The 23,416-nt window shown below is 37.9% G+C and overlaps 1 protein-coding gene across 3 annotated transcripts; it reads right to left on the bottom strand.

The window, feature by feature from the left end:
* Window positions 1–3,170: 3,170 nt before the first annotated feature.
* Window positions 3,171–18,490, bottom strand: LOC134215095 (uncharacterized). 3 transcript variants are annotated; one of them, XM_062694344.1, is made up of 5 exons: window positions 18,322–18,490; window positions 5,899–6,012; window positions 5,537–5,832; window positions 3,886–4,265; window positions 3,171–3,563 (listed from the first exon to the last, which is right to left on the bottom strand). In XM_062694344.1, the coding sequence occupies exons 2-5, from the start codon at window positions 5,993–5,995 to the stop codon at window positions 3,386–3,388; spliced, it is 951 nt and encodes a 316-aa protein (XP_062550328.1). In that variant the 5' UTR covers window positions 5,996–6,012; window positions 18,322–18,490; the 3' UTR covers window positions 3,171–3,385. The 3 variants fall into 3 exon arrangements, with proteins under 3 accessions (XP_062550328.1, XP_062550326.1, XP_062550327.1); XM_062694342.1 differs by having other exon boundaries at window positions 3,172–3,563; window positions 5,899–6,222; window positions 18,290–18,490; XM_062694343.1 differs by having other exon boundaries at window positions 3,172–3,563; window positions 18,290–18,490.
* Window positions 18,491–23,416: the final 4,926 nt, after the last annotated feature.

Raw genomic sequence — 23,416 nt, 5'->3', positions numbered from 1 at the left:
GTAGATCTAAATTATGATGAAGGTATTTGTCAAGTAATTTTACTTGAAATTATTCACATGAAATGACGTTGAAAGTTTATCTAATGAAATATACGATCCTTTGTATCGTTCCATTATTAAATGAAAAAATGTTTGTAGGATTCGCGCGAAAGAAGATATTCATACACTAATTGAATCATTTATTTGCGAAATTATGAAGAAAATGGTGTATCGAACCCAAACGGTTGATGCTTGAAACGCTTTCGCTTGAATCGTGTTCGGAAGCCGTAAGGTAGGCAATTATTTTTGGTATGTTGTGCGAATGAAAGCGATTATATATCGTGTTTCGAGAAAAGCATCAACCCATTCACAAACTACATGACGTTTTAGGTTGTGGGAGGGTACTTGTCTGAGCGTTAAGGACTTTATAAATTTCAGAACCCTACAATACATTGATCATTACTAGAGGCTTGGTGTGGGTTGATTTTAGCGTTATGTAATTTGTGAATGAAACTTAACCGCTGAGTGGATTAACCTGTGTTTACAAAAATTCTCAGCATCACAATCGCAAGCATCGGATATTCTATCTATCTGCAGCTTTCGGTTATTTTCTCCAGTACGGGTTATTGGTGAGAATGTTTTGATTTTAGAGTTTCACCTATACTAACGTAGTGCTACAAATCGAAAGCGCATGCCAACATTTGACTACGGGTGCCCCCAGTATTGTCCAAAAAAGTTTTGGTTAATTATGTCGCTATACTAATAGAAATTGTGAAATAAAAATGATAGCTGACATAGTGTGGTTGTTATCCATTCATCTGATGTGCGAAATCAGGTATGTTCATTCAGAAAACTCTTTCATTGGGCAAAAGAAAAACTCTAGCACAGCCAGCCTGCATAAGTCAACGAAACATGGCTGCTAAAAAACCGAGTCAAAGTGATTTTTCACGCAACATAATTGCTTTTAATAGTTTAAGAAGTGTATAAATCTTGAGTTATGAAGCAGGTATATGTTTGATACACTTTTCTAAAGCAGCAGTGGTTAAAATCTCTCTACAAATCGACGTATTATCGCTGAAATATTGATTAATTTGCGTGATGAGCCAATGTTACATCCAGGGCCAACATTACCGCCGGTTACCCTACTATTTTCTCATTTGTCGTTTTTTGAATTTGGTACAAGCATGCGCAGAATGGCAGTCCAGCAGTCTTCTATTCATGTTTTTCAAATTTTCAATTAAATGAAATTATTATGTTGCCAAGAAAGACGCCGTAATTGCAAAGTGGATTGATCCATAGATAAAATGACGCATTCATACACCAAAAACATTCGAATCTCGTGATCCATTCGTGGTTCAAATCTGCAGAAAACAGAACTGAGCGTTATTCCAGTTTTAATTTTTTTTTACAGTCGACTGTTTAAAATCTAGAACAGCTGCTGGGAAAATTAAAGTTTCAGATGTATATTCAAACTGACAGCCCCGAACGATTTGAATCACTGCTGATTTTACTCTTACAGTCCAAAACCTAAATTTGTTTGGAGTCCTGGAGGTGTTCAGTTCAGAATTAATCAGTTTTACAGATCTAGAATATCCGATTCGGGCATATTTGTATCGTTAATCATATCTTTTGAATAGCATAGACAAGATGGAATGCTAATGGTTGAACCAGATGTAGATGACTCTGTAGACAAAATGGTATGAGCTCGAGATCAAATTGGAGCACCTGGAACATTTGCGTTGGGCATAACTTAATTGCATGTTTTACTCTTAGACTCCATGAGCCTGTATGAAGATAATCAGTAAACTTCGGTTTCTTTACTGGGTGTAGTTTACCTGTTGGACCAAAGTGATCTAAACTCCAGGATAATTCGGAAGACCTAGAATTTCTTTAGGAATATTTACTGTAGCATATTTTATCATTTCTGAGATTGTTTTAAGCTCAATAAAAAAACAGAATTGAAAATCAACAAAAATACAGAAAAAAACATAAATGCGGTGCTGGGTGGATAACACCTGTAAGGCGAATGATTTTCAACTAGCAACGTTTTATATTCCACTTGGCTTGAACATCCCTAATTTCAATTTCGAAGTCGCGCACTTATCTTTGTTTTGATACGAATGCAGGGGTACACTTCACAAGTGGACTAGACTTCAGTAGCTAATAAGCCATTCATTTTTCAATCTATTTTCAATTTTTTACTTCCAATAGATTACAAATTCTCAAAAGAATCATTTTTTATATAATTGATTTGGAAGGCTATTTGCCGTAAAGCGTTACGGAGCCATGTATGGCGTTACAAGACATGTTTTTCAATGCATTTTTTCATGAATCTTATACAATAATGTTAGTTTTGGGGAACCGAAAAACTCGCGGCTTGATTGAAATTGTTAACAATTAATTGCTTTTTATTATTCTTAGATGCGCATCTTAACGCACGGCTAAGGAGGGCCCTTAACATGCTGAATGTGTTATTTGATTCGGCCACAAACTTTATAGTAGTTTCATATTCTACGTCTACAGTTCGTACAGCCAATCATAGCGCTGTCCTTGGCTGTTCCACGTAGATTTTTTAAAATTTTTTTTCGCCAGGGCAATAGAAAAGACACCAAACCTTGGTCCATTTTAACATCTTGAAGCAAGAATTTTTTTTCATAATTTGTTACGCTGTGTTATCTAGCAAATTATAATCGTTATTCAAAACATGGCTAATATTAACCATCTTCACATGATCAGAATGCATTTGATCGATTGTAATTTTCATTTTTATTTTATTTCTTATAACTTCATTTGTGTTTACTTAATGAAGCCTTAAGATGAGGAAAAGCCATTCTGAGTATACCATGAACACATGTCTTGCTCAAACAGGCGTAAAAACCTAATTTCTTTTAATATTGTTGATTCAAGTTTTCTAACGTAATGTGATCTAAACTTTGTGAATTTTCAGCAATTGTCAGTTTCAAATATGGAACAAAGCTTACTACATGAGGATCTATTTTTCCACGTAGGTAAAGAAATTTTAAATAGCATCCTTTAGTACTACATGAATACATGACAAGAAACTCTGTTGCAGTGTGCAGAGTTAGTGAAGTGTCCGGCATAGGGAATAATAAGATAATGGGGGGATCGGATTTGGTACAAGTAAGTTTCCTGGCTTGAGTTTAAATCATTCTTTTTGAACTAGTCTTATTTATTATACCAGTTGCAGTATCAAATTATTAGAATTTATTATTAAATAACATGAAATAACGGTTACAATGATTCATAAATACACAAATGTTTTTTTTTCTCTACGTCAAAGCTATGCTTAACAAGAGATATCACAATTACTATAACACATCTAGTAGTTGTGCATACATTGAATGGAATTGTTTAATTTAAAATTTAAATTAATCGGACAATCTCCTCACAATTCAGCCACATCTTTATATAGTTGTACAAAATCAGCAAAACTGTCCGCGTAATAGTTGGGCAGCTCTTCCGGTTTGTTGTGGGCCAGCATCATAGCTTTGGAGGTACCACCGCTCAGCATAAGTAATTTTTGAAATCCGCACAGCGTTCCGAATCCTATATCTTGAGGTAGCCTAAAATGAATAAAAAAATGAAGCATTGTAATAACACAACTAATCACAGTAAGCTGTCAATGAATCATTTTAATTCAAGAGATGTAGGCGCGCTCCGTTTCATACTATGCAAATTGAATAGGATTCACAATAACAATGGAGTAGACGCGTTTTGCCAATTAACATTCGTATGCTTCATGTTGTTACTATGCGTTATCAGCTCTCAGTAGCTATCTTTGGCGCATTGATTGTCTCTTTTCGTGAAATCGTTAAAAGTTATCTTCCCCAGGTGGCACCGTCGCGTCTAGTCAAATGCAAATCTACAATCCGTATCAGTACTCACATATCGCCGATGAATAGCGTCCGTTCGGGATGGGTCACGTGAAATTGTTCCAATATGAACTCGGACAGCGCGTGACCCGGTTTGCCCAGAACCAGCGCTTTGCGTCCGGTAACATTTTCCAGTAAGTCGATGAAATAGCCGGGCCCTATGACGTCCATTTTTTCACCCAAAGGTATGATGTAATCCGTAGCCCCGGCCAGCAGCAAACAGTCCGGGTTGCGGTCGAGGTAGCACTTGGCCTTCATAAGTTGAGTTAGAGAAACGTTGACATCGATATCGACGACGACGGCCCCCACTCGGGGTTCGTTAGTGCTAGCGAAGAAGCCGGCAAAGCTACGCAAAGCTTTGGCAGTGTCGTCATCCGGGATGCGTTCCGTTGGCTAGAATGGGCACGGTATGCAAAGGTTTCATTGTATTTTTGGATAAGATTAATGCTGTTGAAACTAAAACTAAATTGTTTTCAATAATAATATTTCAACGAAGTGAACAATATAAGAAGATTAAAAAAGGTGGAACGCAAATAAATCCTAATGCATGGATACGAGACACCCCTCAGTAGGGAGCATAATAAGTTTTTGTTCTTGCTAACAATACGATATATAAGATAGAAGAAATCAACTCCCTTTTCGATCCTGAACCACCAATATCTTCCCAATCACTATGAGAAAATGACGATTTGCTATGCAAAAATGAATCTAATGCAGTTGTTTTTTGACTATGGTCATTGTGGTTAACAATGTGTAAAATCCAACACAATACATTATTTTGATCCTGTTAACATTTCTCGTGGTATTGTATGAGTAACTTATTTTCGATCAAGTAGAATTTGAAGGCTGTTCCTTAAAAGGTGGAAAAACTGATTGCAAAATTGCAAAAGTAGTGGTTGTGTTTTAGTGAACATTTCCTATTTTGTACATATTGCATTTTTTGGTTTTATAGAGAACTGTGTTTTGTAATGTATTGAGTGGTGTCAAATTTTGCAATATTGTTGAAAGATAAGACACCGGAGATTCATGAAAATGATAAGGAAACTGTTTGATTGTCCATCTCATTGACACAAACTTATATAATTTTGAATTCATCATCAATTTCGTCAATTCGTTTTGCAAATATGTGGGCCAACTACTAAAAAATCGCTATAAAAAGAATAGGCCAATGTGCTTCGTTTTTGTTAAGTTGTTTTAATCATTAAATTGACTAAATTAATGATTTTGTGTGTGTTACTTCTACGGGAAGTTAAACAATTTACAATGATATGGAAAATGCTAATATCATCTTCCAAACTTAGACGCACATGTTCATGATAGAATTAGAGGCGAAAGTATAGAATTGATAGTTCCGTTAGGATACGGCACTACGGCAGGCATGAAGAATGTTTTTATAGAAGTCGATTTGAAAGCGAGCGGAGGGCAATATTTGTGATGGCACATATCACACGACCTTCCTTGTGCCAAGCTCCCGTATGAAGGGGGAGGGAAGAATATCAGTTTGGAAGCTGATATATCTCCACTGGCAAAAGGAAGATGGTTTGATTTGCTCATATGCCATCGCGTGCGGAAGGATTTTCTATCGACGAGTGCTAAGTTTGGAAGATGATATTAGCATTTTCCATATCATCATTAAATTGAATTGGTATTAATAGTTTACTTACCCCATCAAGAACAGTAAACCCAGCTGATCTAAGATAATCCTTAAAAACCCCCGCTCCTATGCAGTACACAGCATCCTGCATATCGATCGATTTAAGGTACTTAACCGTTGTTAATCCAGGGTGGACGATATCATATTCTTGTGATTCGACTCCGAGTTTCTGAAATTTTTGCCTATATTCCTCCATAGTACGCATACCATTGTTTGAAATAAATGACAATTTCTTCCCGTCCTTCTTAAGCAATTGCAATGCGTCATCTACTCCGGGAATCGGGCCGGTGAAGTTCCACACCACACCTGAGAAAGAACGGACACGAAACGCCTCATTAGTTACTGCTTCAAACAGTGATCTGACTGACTCACCATCACAGTCGGACATGATCCCATCAAACGAATTCAAAAATGCTTTCTTCTCTTCCTTGGACAGATCCAATAGGTGTTTGATCTGGCTTTTATCCATTTTCTGCTATGCAACGTCTGATGAAATTACAACCAATAAATTATTTGCCAAAGACAAATTCTTCGCTAATACGCCAGATCACACGCGCAGCACGTGCCAACGGACTACAAAGCTCAGACTACCACGCTGCGAGCACGACAACCATCCGCACAGATATGAACTACTTTGGGAACTGAAGACGACGCCCGAGGTCTTCTGCAGAGACTCGGCGCTGCTACAATCGGGAGCTAGCAATATTATATGTATAGAAAAGATATAAATTTCCACGCGCTCTCTCATATTTTGCCGTGCGACGCTCTTGCCATACAATTTGCCTTCACGTGCTAGACGGATGGTTTACAAAGGAAACATCCGAAAATGACGTGGGTATAGCTTCCCGGTTCCAATGTTGGGTCCGTTGAAAGACAGGACGCTACACTTTAGAATGCTTTGTCATCTCGTTCGTCATTCATGGATCGTCTGCAATAATGTGACCTAATCCATGTTGTACGAAATAGCATGTGTACGTACATACATATTGTGAAATAGTCGACAAAAACGAACGGCTAGTTTTTAGTGGGCAATGATTATAATCATCCTCTCCCGAGCAGAGCAGAAGTATTAAGATATGAGTAAACTCGTTAAATGGTATTATTAAATCATTTTTTAGATAATATATTCGAAAAATTTGTGGAAATCGTGCCAACAATCGCGAAATTATAAAATTGAGATAGAAGACAGTACATTCTGAACAAATACTTATGAATGGAGATTGCTTTTTGGAAAAAGTGAATTTCTTTTTACCTTGAACAAAATTCACTGATTTAATTTACAGATTATTAAACTTCTAAATATCATCTTTTCTTAGTTTCTTTTTAAATACACCCGATTCTTTTTTTACACGGGGGATGCGTTCCGTGTAAAAAAAGTTGTCAGTTCAAAATTCGAAAATCCGTGTAAAACAAGTTTTATGATTTCTCGACGAATCATGCCAAATGGAGCAACTTTCCAAAAATGTTGTATGGTATGTGTAAAAACAGAATCGGTTGTACTTTAACTTCTTTAGTTGTTTGGCTTCACATATTGCCTTTTAAACTACTTTACTTTTTGAAGCTTGTTTAGATTGTTAAGCATCTAGTTTCTTTAGCTTCTGTAGCTTGATTTTTGCTAAACCTGGTTGGCCCAAAAAGGGTCTCCAGTTAGCCTTGCGAGCAAAGGCGTAAGATTGCCAATCCAGAAAACGCGAGTTCGATTCTCGGTCCGGTCTAGAATGTTTTCGGGTGGGAAACATTCTCGACTCCCTGGGCATAATGTATCCATTGTACTTGCCACACAAGATACGTACTCATGCTATGGAGGGCATAGAAAATCTTTCAATTTATATCTGAGGAAATGCGAATGGAATACTGAGTTGAAAAGCCAGTTCCAGTTGGAATGTAGAGTCGTTGAAGAAGAAGAAGAAGAAGAAGAAGAAGATAGTTGGCCCAAGAGCCTTTTTTGTCTCTTTCGATCAACACAGAGCTAAATCTCCATATTTTTGTATTTTACACCGATCGATGTTTTCGTTTGTTTTCAATATGTATTCAAAAACCGTATAACATTGATTAAGTAATGTTCTGCCATCATACGTATATTTGTTTCATGCTTGCTGGGATTACTATGTATATGGGACAATTATGCGTATAACAGCAGTGTAGCCAGTTTTTAAAATACATCGAAAGTAGGTACCTTGATTTGGGACACCTTGATTTGGGACAATTTCAATGTCAATTGGATAATTTTGATGAGCTTGGTAAATTATTTTTTGAATATTCTGTTGGATGTTCATCATGTCATGGACTACTGTGATTTATTTCAAAGAAAAAGTTGGCGACGAGGGTTCAGTTTTTTCAAGTTCCTGCACGAGAGGACTCCAAGAGATTATATTGACTTTTCGCGTCAAAATTTCTCTTGGTTTAAAGTGTTTTTTTTTTTTCAAAGAACCCATATTCTGGTAAGGCGGCATACCAAAAACCTACAATCAATCCCGAAAAATGTAATCGAAAATACAGGAATGGCCAATCGACAAAGGACACGGCAATGTTTAAGGGAAACTGATTGAAAACTCGGTACTTGGCATGTTGAGACCCTGTTGGAACCTACACGAGTTGCGCTCCTGGCTCGAGAGCTGCAAAAGGAGAAGGAGGAGGTTGCAGCTCTTCAAGAGGTCCGATGACGAGGAACAGGAGAACGGGAATGCCGCGCAGTTGGGGCAATTGCGGGTACTTCATTCAAGTAGGTATCAAATCTAATACAGTGGCGGCGAGAAGGTAGAGTATGGAGTTGGTTTCGTAATGCTTGGTAAGCACCAACGTCGAATCATTAGATGGAGACCGGTAAGTCATCGCAACTGCGTGTTGAGAATTAAGGGCAAATTCTTCAACTACAGCCTGATCAATGCATTCACACCAACCGACGATAAACCCGATGATGTGATGAGCTCTATGAGCGCTTAGACAAGTCAAGGCAAAATTTTCAAAACGACTTAACAAAGATTCAAACTTCGATTTCACGAATCTAATAGCACTTCGACACAAACCAATACCATCATCAGGTAGCCGAAACCTTCACCTAAATATTGGTAGTGTTTGTTTGCATCGGAGTGCTCTCAGATTCGCCAAATCGACGTTCGAATCTTTGTTTACAAAAGCAGATAAGTCGTTTTGAAAATTTTGTCTTGAAGTCAAGACTTACGGAGAATGCGCAAAACACGACGTGAAATCCGCGACGCGTAAAAAAAGTCAACTTCTGTGATTCAGAATTTTGGAAAGAATCTCGTTTGAAGGTTTGGAATTCTCACCTAAGCAGCAAGAGTTTGTCTGCTCAGGAATTCCGAAACGAAATAGATTTAATATTTTCGATCAGTTAACGAAATGGCAGAGATAGTTTGGAGTGCTGTGGGTTGGGTTTTTTAAGGGAATCCAGATGACCCTTGGATTGAATTTTGGTTGAATAAGGGTTGAGTTAAAATCCGATTTCAATTGCACTCGATTTTAAATTCCATTGGAATTCATTGAAATTTGGTTATAGTTGGTTGCTTTTGTTTAAAATCCAATTATTTCCGGATCCGGATGGGATTTGCATTAAATTTTGATTGATTTTGTTTAAATTTACACAGAACTGAAATGCATTTGAGAGGAATTTGTGAATTTGGGCTGAACATGACTGGGACATATCGGGTAAGAAACATTCTCGGCTCCCTGGGCATAATGCATTCATTGTTGGGGAAATGACGGCTTTGGCAGGTTTTGTTCTATTATTGTCAGGGTGGTTTTTATTGACCAAATTTTATGAAATTTGGCCATAATATTCTTTGATATGTTGTATGTTGTATGTTGTATGTATTCAAAGAATGTTTAGGCCAAATCTGAGAATAATCAGTTATAGAAAACCCCTTGACAAAAATAGATCAAAACCTGCCAAAGCCGTCATTTCCCCTATTTGCATTTATTTATTTGAAGATAGAAAAGTTTTCAATGAGGAAATGTTAATAGGAATATTTAATTGAAATGGATTTTGTTCGCATTAGAATCATTTTTGAATTGAATTCGCATTCAATTTTGGTTGGAATTGAAAAAGGTCTGATTGAATCTAGATAGGATTTCATTTGAATTGGGATTGAGCTAATATAGGAATTGAAATTGATTTAAATTGAGGATGGAAGAAAAAAAAGTTTTCGCACATTTGACGAATTGATTTAATCAGGAACGAAACGCTTGAATCAGAATTAACTTTGGATTGAATTTTGGTTGGATTATGATTAAGTTTAAATCAAATAAATATTCGTTTTAATTTTCTATTGATATAAAACTGTATTTGGGTCGCATTCCAATTGAATTGGAATGTTATTATTTGTAATTATGTTCGGTTTGATTGCTTTTGTTTCAATTTAGTTTTAATTGCTTTGGTTCGGATTTGAATAAAACTTAAATTGATTTGAATGGAATTTGTATGAAACTTGAAACTTGATTTGGATTGTATTTGAATTGAGCCTGTATTGAAATTTGGTTGGATCGCTGGATTGAATTTTGATTGGATTTCATTTAGATTGGTATCGAGTTAAAATTGAAATTAAATTTGATTTAGATTGAGGTTTAATTGTATTTTAATTGGATTAGGATTATTAGATCAAATCAGGTTGGATTTTGATTAGACTCAAACCGGTTCTGGATTGAATTGCATAAGGTATTGCTTAGGTTGCATCTCAAGTCGATTTAGATTGAATATCATCGAAATTTGGGTAGATTATATTTCAGTTAGATTAGAGTTGAGTTTCAATTGAATTACATTTGAATTGGGCGTTGATTGGTTATTGATTTTAGGTACTATGAATAGAATGTTAATAGATTATTTTTGGATTGAATTTGAATTTGAGTAGCGATTCATTTTTATTGTTTTTGGATTGGATATGGAATCATTCAATGGACTTGGATTTTCGTTTGGAATTGGATAAGTTTGGATTCTTTTTGGAATTGATACAATGAAGAAATTTGTATTGGATTTGAATTTGTATGTAATAAGCATTGAATTTGGATTTGATTTTGATTCGCATTTAATTTTGATCACGGTCATACACGCACTAATCAATTCATTTGAACCGCACAAAACAGAACAAAGCATTCTGAATCTTGAAAATGACCAGAACTCCTCAGAATTTGGATTTGGATTCAATTCAAATTGCATTTGGTTTAAAATCGATTTTAATTCTGTAGCAGAAATTGATCTGGAATGGGTTATATCGTAATTTTAATTAAATTTAAATTGAATTTCATTCGTTGAAATTTATATTGAATTTGATTTGGATCCCAATTAACCCCAATTGGAATTTGGGGATTAGAAAAACCTTTAATTTGGTTGGATTTTCATTGGATTCAAAACGGTTTTTTATTAGGTTTTACCGAAATTTACGATACAATTGTTCGAATTTGTATAAAATAAGTATGAAATTCGGATTAGATTTTGATTGAATTGAAATCGATTTTAGACTGAATTTGCATTTAAATTGAATTAGTTTTCATTTTGATTTGAATTGAGCTTAGATTGCTTCTGATTTCGAATTTGTTTGGCATTTGATAGAATTTGGATTAAGTCTAGTTTATATTTTAGTTGGATTGAGATTCAGCTTGACTTAGAAATGGAATTTGCATTGAACTGGGAATGTTTTTTTATATGTGTATTTTAATTGGAATTTCGATTGATTTACGATTAAAATTCGAATTGCATTAGGATGAATTTTATTCAAATTCGTGTTATTTTGGTCTGGATTTGGATACGAATTGGGCTTACATTGGATCAAGGTTGGATGGAAATGCAATGGAGCTTAGAATGAATATAGTTTGACCTTTAGTTGGATAAGGGTTGAGCTCAAATTGTATACAAATTCAATTTAACGCAATACGGGAAGCACGAGCAATGACGAACAATAACATCATATCACCATCTTTTTATCATCGACTGCTAATCTTTTTTCCTATAACAAATATGACTTTGAAAAAGTATCACCGACGGGTGCTAAATCACAATATATAGGGTAGAGAACCATTTGGGTAGACCCCCTATTCCCGTCAGCAACGTTCATTACTCGAGCGCATTACCACCGAAATATTTGTTTTTTAGTACACAGGATTTTGTTTTTACACGATTTTTTTTCGCTCGTATTTTTGATCGTGTGACTTCAATTTACCACCAAACTCTTCGCAACATGTTTCAAAAAATCCAGAATAAATCGAAGAAAAATCACATGATAATTAATATGCGTTAAGGACATAGATGGAGGAGTACCACGATGGCAGTCAATATGGCACCGAACCTCCCACGGGTCAACCCCACACCTCCCGCACTCCTCTCCCACCAACATTCGAATGCATCGAACAGCATCGAACAAAAGTTTAATATTCAAATTACTAACCTGCTCACAGCATATTTATTCACTTCCCGTGATAATGAACATGTTTATCCAAAGAGTTTTATGTATTTCAGCTCGAATAATATCATAAATCAGCAATTTCGTGCCGATTTATTAGCCGTTCGCGATTTGGTGGGTTCATCACTACACTTCACTTCTTCTCAAAGGGCACTGAAAAAATCAAGTTTTAACTCACTTCTCCGCACATGAGCAGCCCGAAATGTTGATGGAATGCAAATTAAACATCACTTTTCGAAATCAGTCACATGTTTGCACCGAAAACTTAATATAAACTGCTATTTTGCCCGAAAAAACCATTAAAACTGATCGCGGAGCGAATGTAAACAACGGCACCGGCAGCAGCAAACTAATAACTAGGGTGGTTCAAAAAATAATTTTGCTCCGCCATGCTCAGTCGATTATGATTTATAATTTGGGTGTCATCCGATGGTTTGGGCTGGTTTGAACAGAGGCTTACCGTGCACAGGTCGTTACAGGTTTGTATGACAGTTGATATGGCGAGGTTGAATTTTACATTATTCTGATTGTGGCGCTCCGTCATTGGGCGCCGGCGAGGGGGGAGACCATATGAATTAATGTCTTTAGAATGTTGCTTTCAGCTATGTGGGTTCTCTTTTCGCCAGCGTTCGAGGAGGTGCTGTAGCCAGTGTAATGAAAGGTTTTGTTTCCCATACTAGTTTTCATACAAACTTGAACCGGCTTGTGCTCAACCAGTTTTTGTTCAATTCGATTTTTGGAGGACACTCGGAGCATGGGACGGAATCGAGTGAGCGTGTTGGAGCTGGGTCGTTTTTTGAACCACCCTACTTATATTTTATGTTTTTTATAAATACGATACCAATACTACTACAGTATATGACAGTTTTTATTGTACCAATACTTTCAAAGCTTTGTTTTGGTACTCAACCCACCTTCACCTTAAACATTTAGGATGAGCGGAAAATTGAGAAAATGTAAATCGCGTAAAAAAAAAATCCAGTGTACATGGTTAGTTCCTGTCGATTTCTAGTAATGTACAAACAATCAAGCCATTTGGTTGGAACGCGGTCGAGTAATTAACGTTGTGGACGGGAATAGGGGGTGCTGCCCAAATGGTCCCGCTTCCTATGCTGATTGCTGATACATTTACCTACAGTTACATCAAACAACTGAAAATCGAAATTCGCCGCTCCAAAATTACGAGCTGATAAAGCTAGAATGAGACAAAAGATAGGAAAAATAACACGGTGTGTAGTGCCTCCACGAGTCACCTTAACTAGAGTTTAAATTCCGATACATTTTAGCAGGATTTTTATTGGACTTAACATTAATCTCAATTGGAGTGGGATTATATTTGAGTGAACATTCGACTTGAACTGAATTGGACATTGAATTGTATGAAATTTTTGTATTGATTCTAAAAAATCTTGAATTGGATTTGGATGAAGTTGTAAGGAAAATTGTAATTGGATCAAATTCAATTTGTTTTGTTTGTCAAATTCTATCTTCATATTTCAATGGATTTTCTGAAGGATATTGTGAACATATTTCAGAAGAAATACCTAAAGGAATTTTCGAAGCAGCACTCAAAGGAATATTCGAAGGAATTATTGAAGGATATTACCAAGAAATTCCTACTGAAAAAATGAAATTCTAATGAAATTTTCGAAAGAAGTCATAAAAAATTTAAATGCAATTTCGGGGAAATTTCATAAGTAATTTCTGAAAAAATTGGAGAGGTATTTTTTTCAAATTTCTGCATGTAGGAGTTTTGAAGAAATTTGTAATGAATTTTCGAAGCAATTCGTTGAGGAATTTCCCAAGGATTCTACAATTTTTATAATTCCTTTTTTGAAGGATTGGATTCATTTCCGAATTGATTTCCAGAGGATTTTACGAAGAAATCCCTGGAGGATTTTTTGGAGGATTTCTTGGAGGAACGTCTGAAGAGTTTCTTGAAGGAAATCAAGAATGTCGAAAACTACTTCAGTAGATTATTTTTAAATTTCTTCAGGAATTCGTTATGAAATTCCTAGAGTTTTGTACTTTCAGAATTTCCAAAGAAATTTCGGAAGGAATTCGTGCAGAAAGTTCCGAAGGATTTGTTGTATTAATTCACGGAGGATTTTATGAACAAATCCCTGGAGGAATTACCGATGGAATTCTTTGGGGCATTTTTGAAGAAGTTTCTGGTTGAATATCCAAAGGAATTCCTGTTGGTATTTTCTAAACATTTTTTTGAGATTCAAGAAAAACTGGACAAAAAAAGAAATTTCCAATCGAACTACCATCGACGGTGTGTTGTAGAGCACTAACAAGCGGACACGATGCAAACACGCGGTTATTGGTTGCCAATTTTACATCTGCCTTGAGTTTTTTTGCAAATAAAAATATTTGGAAGATTTTCCGAAAGAATTTCTGGATGAGTTTCTGGAATAATATCTGGATAATCTTCCAAAAATTTTCTGGAGCTATTTCCGATAGAGCTCCTGAAAGAAATTCCAGGATTTAGTAATTACTTAACTGATTAACCCTTCACATATATGCACTTACTGATGACGCCAAATTATCAAAATCAATGGTGCCTCACCATTAGCAGCGTTCACATATTTTTCAATTTTTGTTTACAATTTTTAAAATAGTCGAGAGGAAAACATAATTTTTAAAATTGTCAGAGAAGAGAATAAGATAAAGAATCAAATGAGGCTAAAAAAAAGACTTTCTTTTCGAAAAAAAGCTAATAGAATTTAAATGGTATTCGGATTGAACTGGGATGGATTTTGATTCATAACGTTGGTGGAGTTCTCAATGGATTTGTTGGATGTGTTATGGTTTGAGCAGAATCGAGATTAAAAACTAAAATTTTAAGAATTCGGAATAGATTGGATAGATTGTTTTTTTGTCCAACAAAAGTTATTTTACGAAAAGTTTGAAACTTTGCATAAAAATAAGCAGATAAAGGTCTACACACAAAAAAGATATGTTTATTGTCTAAGATCAAAACATATACAGTTCTGGTTTCAATGCAAAATTAAAATTATTAACATAGGGGTAATGACGGCTTTGGCAGGTTTTGTTCTATTATTGTCAGGGGGGTTGTTTATGACTGATTATGCTCAAATTTGGCCCAAACATTCTTTGTATATCAAAGAATATTGTGGCCAAATTTCATAAGATTCGGTCGACAAAAACCCCCCTGCCAATAATGGAACAAAACCTGCCAAAGCCGTCTGTTCCCCTTATACAAAATTGTTAGATTTCAATACAATGATTGTATCAAAATGTTCCGAAATTGTGTATGCCAAAATTTCTTACACATTTCTGTAAAATTCTTATGCAAAATTATATAATAATCTGTTATTCGCTGGGTGTGTGTAGAGATGAACCAGGCGTGGAAATAGCGGGGAGAACCTTTTTTCATAGGACTTTTGGAATCATTCGATCAATTCAAATTCTCAAATCTTTGAAAACGATTTAAAATCAAAAGAGATCTCGGTATCGTAGAGCAATGCATCACTAATGTGATCGACTAATCATAAATACAGAAAGCGACCAATTAACTTTACTGCGTTTGAATATATGAATATATAAAAATATTTATAAAATGAACTTCAATTCAATTTAAATTGCCGTGATCTGAAAACATTTATCCTTAATGAAAATTTTTGGCAGATAACAAAATAATCTTAAATTCAAGGCTACTATGATGCTGTTATAAATGTCTGTACACAGCGTCCGTCATTATTGAATCACCCCTCATAAAGTTTATGGCTAGCGTAATAAGCTGGATAGTCAAACCGGTTCAGCCGGATAGTGATGTGTCATCTAATTACATAAAAAAATTACCAAAATTATACTTGTCTGTGCACACTGACTCACGATATCGTATCTTGATAGGCTTCAATCATAAATAAACAGATACAAAATTATCAGATTTCAGGAGACATAGGAAGACGGACCTTAGATAGCCTTCCCAACAACATAGGAAGCATATAGTCTTTTTCAGCTAGAAAACTAGCTTATTCAGCTAAAATTGTTTGTTGGGTAGTCAGTAAAAGCACGGCTTACCAAGTCCGAGGAAGCAGGTTCCGATCCCCAATAAAGGGGATATTCTTTGGGCATATTCATTGGGCTTGTAAACATTTAATTTCCATAAGCAACTAGCTGTATGTACCCGGCCTTGCTCAGAATTGCCAGTTTGATTCGCAGTTTTTTCCCAATCGGAAAATGAATAAATCAATTGGTCAACAGGATAGCAGTGTTTTCCTATTGTTACTTCATCATTTGATTAAAAGACGGCACATTTAATTTGAAGACATTGACTGATTTTGAAGAAGGGATCAAACCCATAATCGCCTCATTCCTGACAAACGTCTACTTCTAAAGAAGGAAAAACATTAACCGATGCCTTATTCCGGGCAAACGTCTATTTTTAAAGAAGGGATTACAATCACCATCCAGAAAGAAACACATTTAGGGAGTGAGTGCTAGTAATGGACCCCGTGCGTATAATGGACCCCCTGAGCAAAAACCGAGAGTTTACGTTTGAATCTACAATTTCCTGCAAACTTCCATAGGATAAAGTTGCTTCACTTATCAGGTAGTAATTCCATACAATTGTTTTGCACTGGGAGACTGAATTTTGTTATATTAACTAATTTATGAATGTAAACGCGCTAGAGGGTCCATTACTAGCACAGAAGGGGGGGTCCATAATAGGCAACAGGAACATGTGGAAATGGAACATGTAAATCAAATGGGGGGACCATCATACGTATGTAAACAAACTCGATGTTGCGTTATTTTTTAAAATACATAATTTTAAAATACATATTTTAGTAGTAAAAATGAATGTTTTACCATGTGTTATGTACGAAACGCGATGCTGATACCTGTTGCTTGTAATCTAATGCTGCAGAATGGCAATTTGTCATGAGTCTTACTCTAGCGAAGCGATTGAAGTAAGTTTCCGGCGTTAAGGGGTCCATTACTAGCACTCACTCCCTATCGTTGCTTATGATTTCGATGAAGGGTTAAGTTGATCAATAACTAAACAATACCACACCCCATACCCTCCCCTTTTTCATCCCTAACCCACTGTCGTCGGCTCCTTAACATAAAGAATGTGTGTTCCAAATTTGGTTGAAATCGGCCAAGGGGTTCAGAAGGGTACACTGAGTTGAGCGATACTTATATCGTCGTCTCCTTAAGATAAAGATGTGTGTTATAAATTCGGTTGGGGTAACTTTGGTCATCAAACGTTTCAATCATTTATGTATCCATAAAGCAATCGTTTGTAAACGCCATAAGGTAGGCAATTATAGTTGCATTCCCCGATTTTTTCAAGAAAGGCATCATCATCGCTAGTGATGACTCCCTGGGCATAGTGTATCCATTGTACTTGCCACACAAGATACATACTCATGCATTGGCGTGCATAGAAAGCTTTAAATTAATAACTGTGGAAATGCTAATAGAATACTAAGTTGAAAAGCAGGCCAAGTGCTAAGGCAGCTTGCTGTGCGTTCAAAAATTAATGCAGATTTTATTTTTCAAATTTTGGCGAAAATAAATGCAAATTCATCCAAAGGTTATATCGTTCATAAGCAAATTTAGTCAAGATTATGATACCTAACTCATAATAAGTACTCGTAATATCAGAGAATAATAATTCATTTCTTGAAAATGGTTAAACTTATCAATGTTACCCCGGCGATCAAAGTTCCCCCAGATTACGGTACCTGACTGTGTCCTCAATTTGGCCGAAGTACAAAGTAAACGTTACGGAAAACGAAAAAATCGCCGTTTCTGTATTTACAATTCAAAGACCGTTGTTTTTTGTTTTTTTGAAGTCTTATATTTTCTTTTGAGGAAAGCATAAGCATGAAAAAGAACCAACAAGGATAATAAGAATCAATAATTGAAAGGACAAGGTGAAGGTCAGAGTGCCGATATCAATCTCTTTAAAGCGTCTTACGGTTGCATCCTACAAATTAATGCATTTACCTGTTATAAGACAAGATTAGTCATTCAATTCCACCACGTTGTAACCTTTACAGATACGTATTTTGACCTTAACTGTAATGCCGTCTCTGGTGTCTGGTATTTGACTTGATACTACGCGCCTACGTTACTAAACTCGTCTTATCACAGGTGTATTCATTCCATTAAGAGAACTTAATAATTTTTCTCATTAATTTATTGTTAAAACTTATTGTTGAAAAATTTCAATAGCTTATATCGGACAAATAACATGTATTCAATTCAATGGCAGTTTTGGCACATAGATTATATAATAACCTACTGAAGGGTATATAATTTGAAACAATCTCATCAATCAAACAAAACAACAACACTTGTAGGATTCATACCGAAACCAATCAACGCGAATCAAACTGCGTACCGCAAAACTATCTTCACTCTGGAGGAACACTTGTGGCGATTCACTAATCACTGCTCGATTGACAAAAAGTACCGACCGCGCCGCCGATTGATCCGTTTCTTCTGGTTAGACGATTCGAAATGCAACCGGCTGGAGTCCGTTCCGTTACCACCCACTATACCAGCTTTGACTGCCAGCTGATGATGGTGTGACCTTTGTCGAAATTTGTTGAGGGTGGTCGAAATATAACAACCGTCTCCGGCGGCGGTACGCGCATGTCAAATGAGTACAGGCTGCCAATAACCGGCACAATAAACGCATTTTCACGCTATGTACATATGTTCCGTATATCATGACAACCCGACGTGGAAAACTCCTTGGAATGGCAGTTGAAAGTCAGGAAAGGGTTGAAAATAACGATACAGGGAGGAAACGTAGGCAATAACAGTATTGTATTGAGGCTTATAATGATGCTAATGAAGTGTGTACTATGAGAGATGAAAAAATTTGTGAAATAAGAATAAATGCTTTAATAGGCTTTCTCGGCTTACGGAGTGCTTTGCTGCACTATAATGCGAAGTAGAAATTTAAAAAAAAATCAGCTTCTGTCTGTTAAAAGGTCAGTTAAAAACTCTATAAAATAAGAATTTAGCGCTAGAAAAACGTTCTTTTGATGTAATCGCACTTGTGCCTGACTTGCCATTAGCGTTATTTCAGCGCATAATAAAAAAAAAGTAATGGAAATCGTGACAAGCTATTTCACAAATGTGTTGTCCACTGAACAAATGATGCGTATGTTATTCTATGGCATACTTTAGTCGTACAGAACAGATTGATTGTATCATCGAGGATTTGGGTCCTCATTTATTGGTGGAAGTTTCCTTCATTCTCTATTCGTAGCAAACTGATTAAATCGTAATGCGAGTCCTGACAGGTCTTAATGATATTATGTCTATTTAACGATGAGTTAATTTTCTTCGTTTAGGCCGAATTCTCTCAAAACTTATAAGTACTCTGAAATCGGTTTTTATGCAGGGGTTGCGTTCTACATAAATCAAAACCGCATAAAAACGCGCAAATCCTAAAAAAACGCAACTAAAAATATTATTAAAGGGCAATATGTTCATAAGCAGGGGTCTCCAGTAGCCTTGCGAGTAAAGGCATAGGATTGCCAATCTGAAGACGGCGAGTTTGATTATCGATCCGCTCTAGGATGTTTTCAGGCTGGAAACTTTCTCGACACCCTGGGCATAGTGTATCCATTGTACTTTTGCCACGCAACACGGCGGGTATAGAAAACCTTTAAATTAATAACTGAGGAAATAATAATATAGAACATAAGTTGAAAAGCTAGAAAAATTCCAGTTGTAATGTAGAATACCAGGTCCTAACGCATTATCTATTCATTGATTTCAAGGCGGCATACGACAGTATAGACCGCGTAGAGCTATGGAAAATTATGGACGAGAGCTGCTTCCCTGGTAAGCTTACCAGACTGATCAAAGCATCGGTGGGTGGTGTGCAAAACTGTGTGAAGATTTCGGGCGAACACTCCAGTTCGTTCGAATTGCGCCGGGGACTAATACAAGGTTGTTTTGCGGATGACATGGTGAATGCGTCAAAGATAAAGTACTTGCTTGTGGGCGGAACCGAGCGCGACAGGGCCCACCTGAGAAGCAGTGTTACGATAGACGGGGATACCTTCGAGGTGGTCGAGGAATTCGTCTACCTCGGGTCCTTGTTAACGACTGATAACAATGTTAGTCGTGAAATACGAAGGCGCATCATCTGTGGAAGTCGGGCCTACTACGGGCTCCAGAAGAAACTGCGGTCAAAAAAGATTCGCCACCGCACTTAATGTATTGTGGCGTCAAATTGTTGATTCAGTGTTATCTGTTCAGATGTAAACTAAATAAATGAATGAAGTTACAATAAAGTTACTGCAACCTTTTTTTTCTGAATCGTGCTGCTCGGGCTATGACCAAGGGCTTGACGACCCTTTTCTAAGCCACTGCGAGCTGTGGGGCTTGCCTAGGATGTTGTGGGGTTTGACAGTGGGCTCTGTTCAATTCTCAAAAAGCTGCATGTTTCCTAGACCTATTCATGTTTTCAAAAAGTGCCAAAGTATCCTAAATTCAACCGGTCAACCCAGAATCACTATTCTTATGCTAACATAAGCGTCCTGTCAATTTTTCAGCTAATTTGGATAAACTTTCGAGGTGGCTCAAGTTGATTTAGTGTTTTCAGGTATATCCGTTTTAAAAAAAAATCTAACAAGAGATATAAACGACAAAAACCATCGCAACAACCTCTATACGGAAGCTTTTGGTGTGCTCTACATGTCTTGTGAACATTGCGGTTCGTTCCGTTCACGTTTTGACTATTTTAAAGGGATTTTCAAGCTTTGAAGTGCATAAAAAACGGTTTCCCATAAAAGTCGTTGTCTACAAAATTCTTGAATTTATTACCTACAAATCATTGCCAATTTACTATATTATAATTTCTCTTTTTCCCTGGACATTTATTATTTATTACCAGACTAAGGCCGGAGTGGCCTGTCCAGTACATACAAGTCTTCTCCGTTCAGCTCGGTCCATGGCTGCACGTCGCCAACCACGCAGTCCGGGTCCACAAATCGTCCTCCTCCAGATCGATCCACCTTGCCCGCTGTGCACCTCGTTTTCTTGTTCCCGTCGGATCGTTGCCGAGAACCATTTTCACCGGATTACTGTTCGACATTCTGGCGACGTGCCCAGCCCACCGCAGTCTTCCGATTTTCGCGGTGTCAACGATGGATTGTTCTCCCAATAGTTTATGCAACTCGTGGTTCATTCGCCTCCTCCACGTACCGTCCGCCATCTGCACCCCACCACCGAAAACTCCCAGTGTGCGTTGGTCCTCCACGAGCATCGTCCAGGTCTCGTGTCTGTAGAGAACTACCGGTCGAATAAGCGTTTTGTAGATAGTCAGTTTGGCGTTTTGCGGAGTCCAAAGTACGTACGACTTCCAGCCACTATGCGTCTCCGAATTTCTCTGCTGGTATCGTTATCGGCGGTAGAACCGATAGAAACTCGTGGTGGGTGGCTAACGTTGTCCTCTCTAGACCCTCTTCTTATCATGTACTTCGTCTTCGACGTGTTGATGACTAGTCCAATCCGTGTAGCTTTGCTTTTCAGTCTGATGTAGGCTTCCTCCATCCTCTCGTTACGTGCCATGTCGTCAGCGAAACCAAATAACTGGACGGACTTCGTGAAAATCGTACCACTCGTGTCAATCCCTGCCCCGCGGTAGTTGCTACAATCCAGCTTATCGCCCTTTTTGTAGATAGGACACACTACACCCATAGATATAATATTGCTACACCTTCCATCCACTCCTCCGGCAGAACCTTATCCTCCCAAACCTTGGTAATTACCCAGTGTAGAGCTCTAGCCAGTGCTTCACCAGCGTGTTTAAACAGCTCTCCTGGTAGTTGCTCAACTCCAGGGGCTTTATTGTTTTTCAGCCCCCTGGATTTCCTGGAGATTCTGAGCCGAAAGTCGTATGTCTTGCGCGCGTGCTCCTAGATTAATTACCATACCGCCACCGTTGTCTGCCACATCGCCTTCGTAGTGCTGCCGCCACCTTTGGATCACCTCACGCTCGTTCGTAAGAAGGTTCCCGTTATTACCCTTACACATATCGGGCTGTGGTACGTGGCCCTTACGTGAACGGCAGGGCTTGGATGAATGAAGCAATGAAGATGAGGACCAGATATACTCCCGAGGAAGATAGCTTCATGAGAGAACAGTTTCAAAGTGCTTGGTGAAGAATGCTTCCTCGCTCCATATAGCACTGCTGTACGAACCAGCTGGAGAGTGAAATCAAACACCCGCTAATGCAGAGAATATTTAACTCTCTTGCCTCACTTATACTGAGTTGCGCATTTCAGTTGGAATAAATGTGTGAAAGAGAGGTATACGCTACATTCTTTCTCTTTCTGGCTTACATGGTTTTGTATTTACACAACACTCACTCGCATCTGAAACACTGCAGATGAACGAAGGAACCATCATCATTTCACACTGCTCTACTGAACGATGCCTCGTCGGCACTACACGGCTTGTGAAGATGCCACGTTCAAAACTCCCAACTTTCAATGTATAAAACGAATGCTTTGTATTTGCCTCTTCTCTTTTTCGTGCAGCCAGCAGCACGTCGTCGAGCGCACATCAATCGGTCCTCCGAAATTAAAACCTCACTGCGGGCTAAAAACGAAGCATTCGTTCGTTTTTGAACGAATTTTCCAAGGCCTGGTGAACGGTATAACTTCTCATAGAACTTTCGTGCAGCGCGTTATTAGCGCGGTACAGTTGCTCCGTCTCTTCACGGTCGCGATCTTCCTGCTGTCGCCTTTTCCTCCGAAAATTCGAGTTTTGTCTGTTCCACGTCCATTTGTACCGTGCCTCATGCAGCGGTGCAGCCTAGTGCAGCAGTTGCGGTGCTTTCAATGGCGGATAGAATATCTCTCCAGTCATCTTCAAGAGATGCTGCGCCTAGCTGCCTAGAGTGCCAATTCCAGCTGCTGCGCGTAGTCTACCGTCTACCGTCTTGTAGCCGCCCAATGTTTAGCCGCGCCGTTCGACTCCGACGCGTGTTGTACACCGTCGAGAGTTTTGAGCGCAGACATACTGCAACGAGGTAGTGGTCGGATTCAATATTCGCACTGCGGTAAGTGCGTACGTTCGTGATGTCGGAGAAGAATTTACCGTAGATTAGAACGTGGTCGATTTGGTTTTCCGTTTCTTGATTAGGTGATTTCCATGTGGCCTTGTGGATATTCTTGTGGGGAAAGAAAGTGCTTCGGACTTCCATTCCGCGGGAGGCTGCAAAGCTTATGCATAGTTGGCCGTTGTCGTTCGATGCGTTATGCAGACTATCCGGTACGATGACTGGTCTATACATTTCCTCCCTTCCTACCTGAGCGTTCATGTCGCCGATGACGATTTTGACGTCCCGCAGTGGACATCCATCGTATGTCTGCTCCACCTCTGCATAGAATGCTTCTTTCTCGTCGTTGTGTCTTCCTTCGTATGGACCTTTTATTTTCAGCGTGCAGATCCTTGCGTTGCTTGGC

Source organism: Armigeres subalbatus, chromosome 2 (assembly GCF_024139115.2).
Source record: "Armigeres subalbatus isolate Guangzhou_Male chromosome 2, GZ_Asu_2, whole genome shotgun sequence".
Classification (NCBI taxonomy): Eukaryota; Metazoa; Arthropoda; class Insecta; order Diptera; family Culicidae; genus Armigeres; species Armigeres subalbatus.
This window is presented reverse-complemented; position numbering and strand designations above follow the sequence as displayed.

Bases quoted from the DNA above. Each gene is read 5' to 3' on its own strand.
- LOC134215095 (XM_062694344.1), bottom strand. From the start codon at position 5,995: ATGGATAAAAGCCAGATCAAACACCTATTGGATCTGTCCAAGGAAGAG. The intron at 5,833-5,898 runs GTGAGTCAGTCA...GTTCTTTCTCAG, and splicing joins GATCATGTCCGACTGTGATG to GTGTGGTGTGGAACTTCACC. The intron at 3,564-3,885 runs GTGAGTACTGAT...TATTCATTTTAG, and splicing joins ACGCTATTCATCGGCGATAT to GCTACCTCAAGATATAGGAT.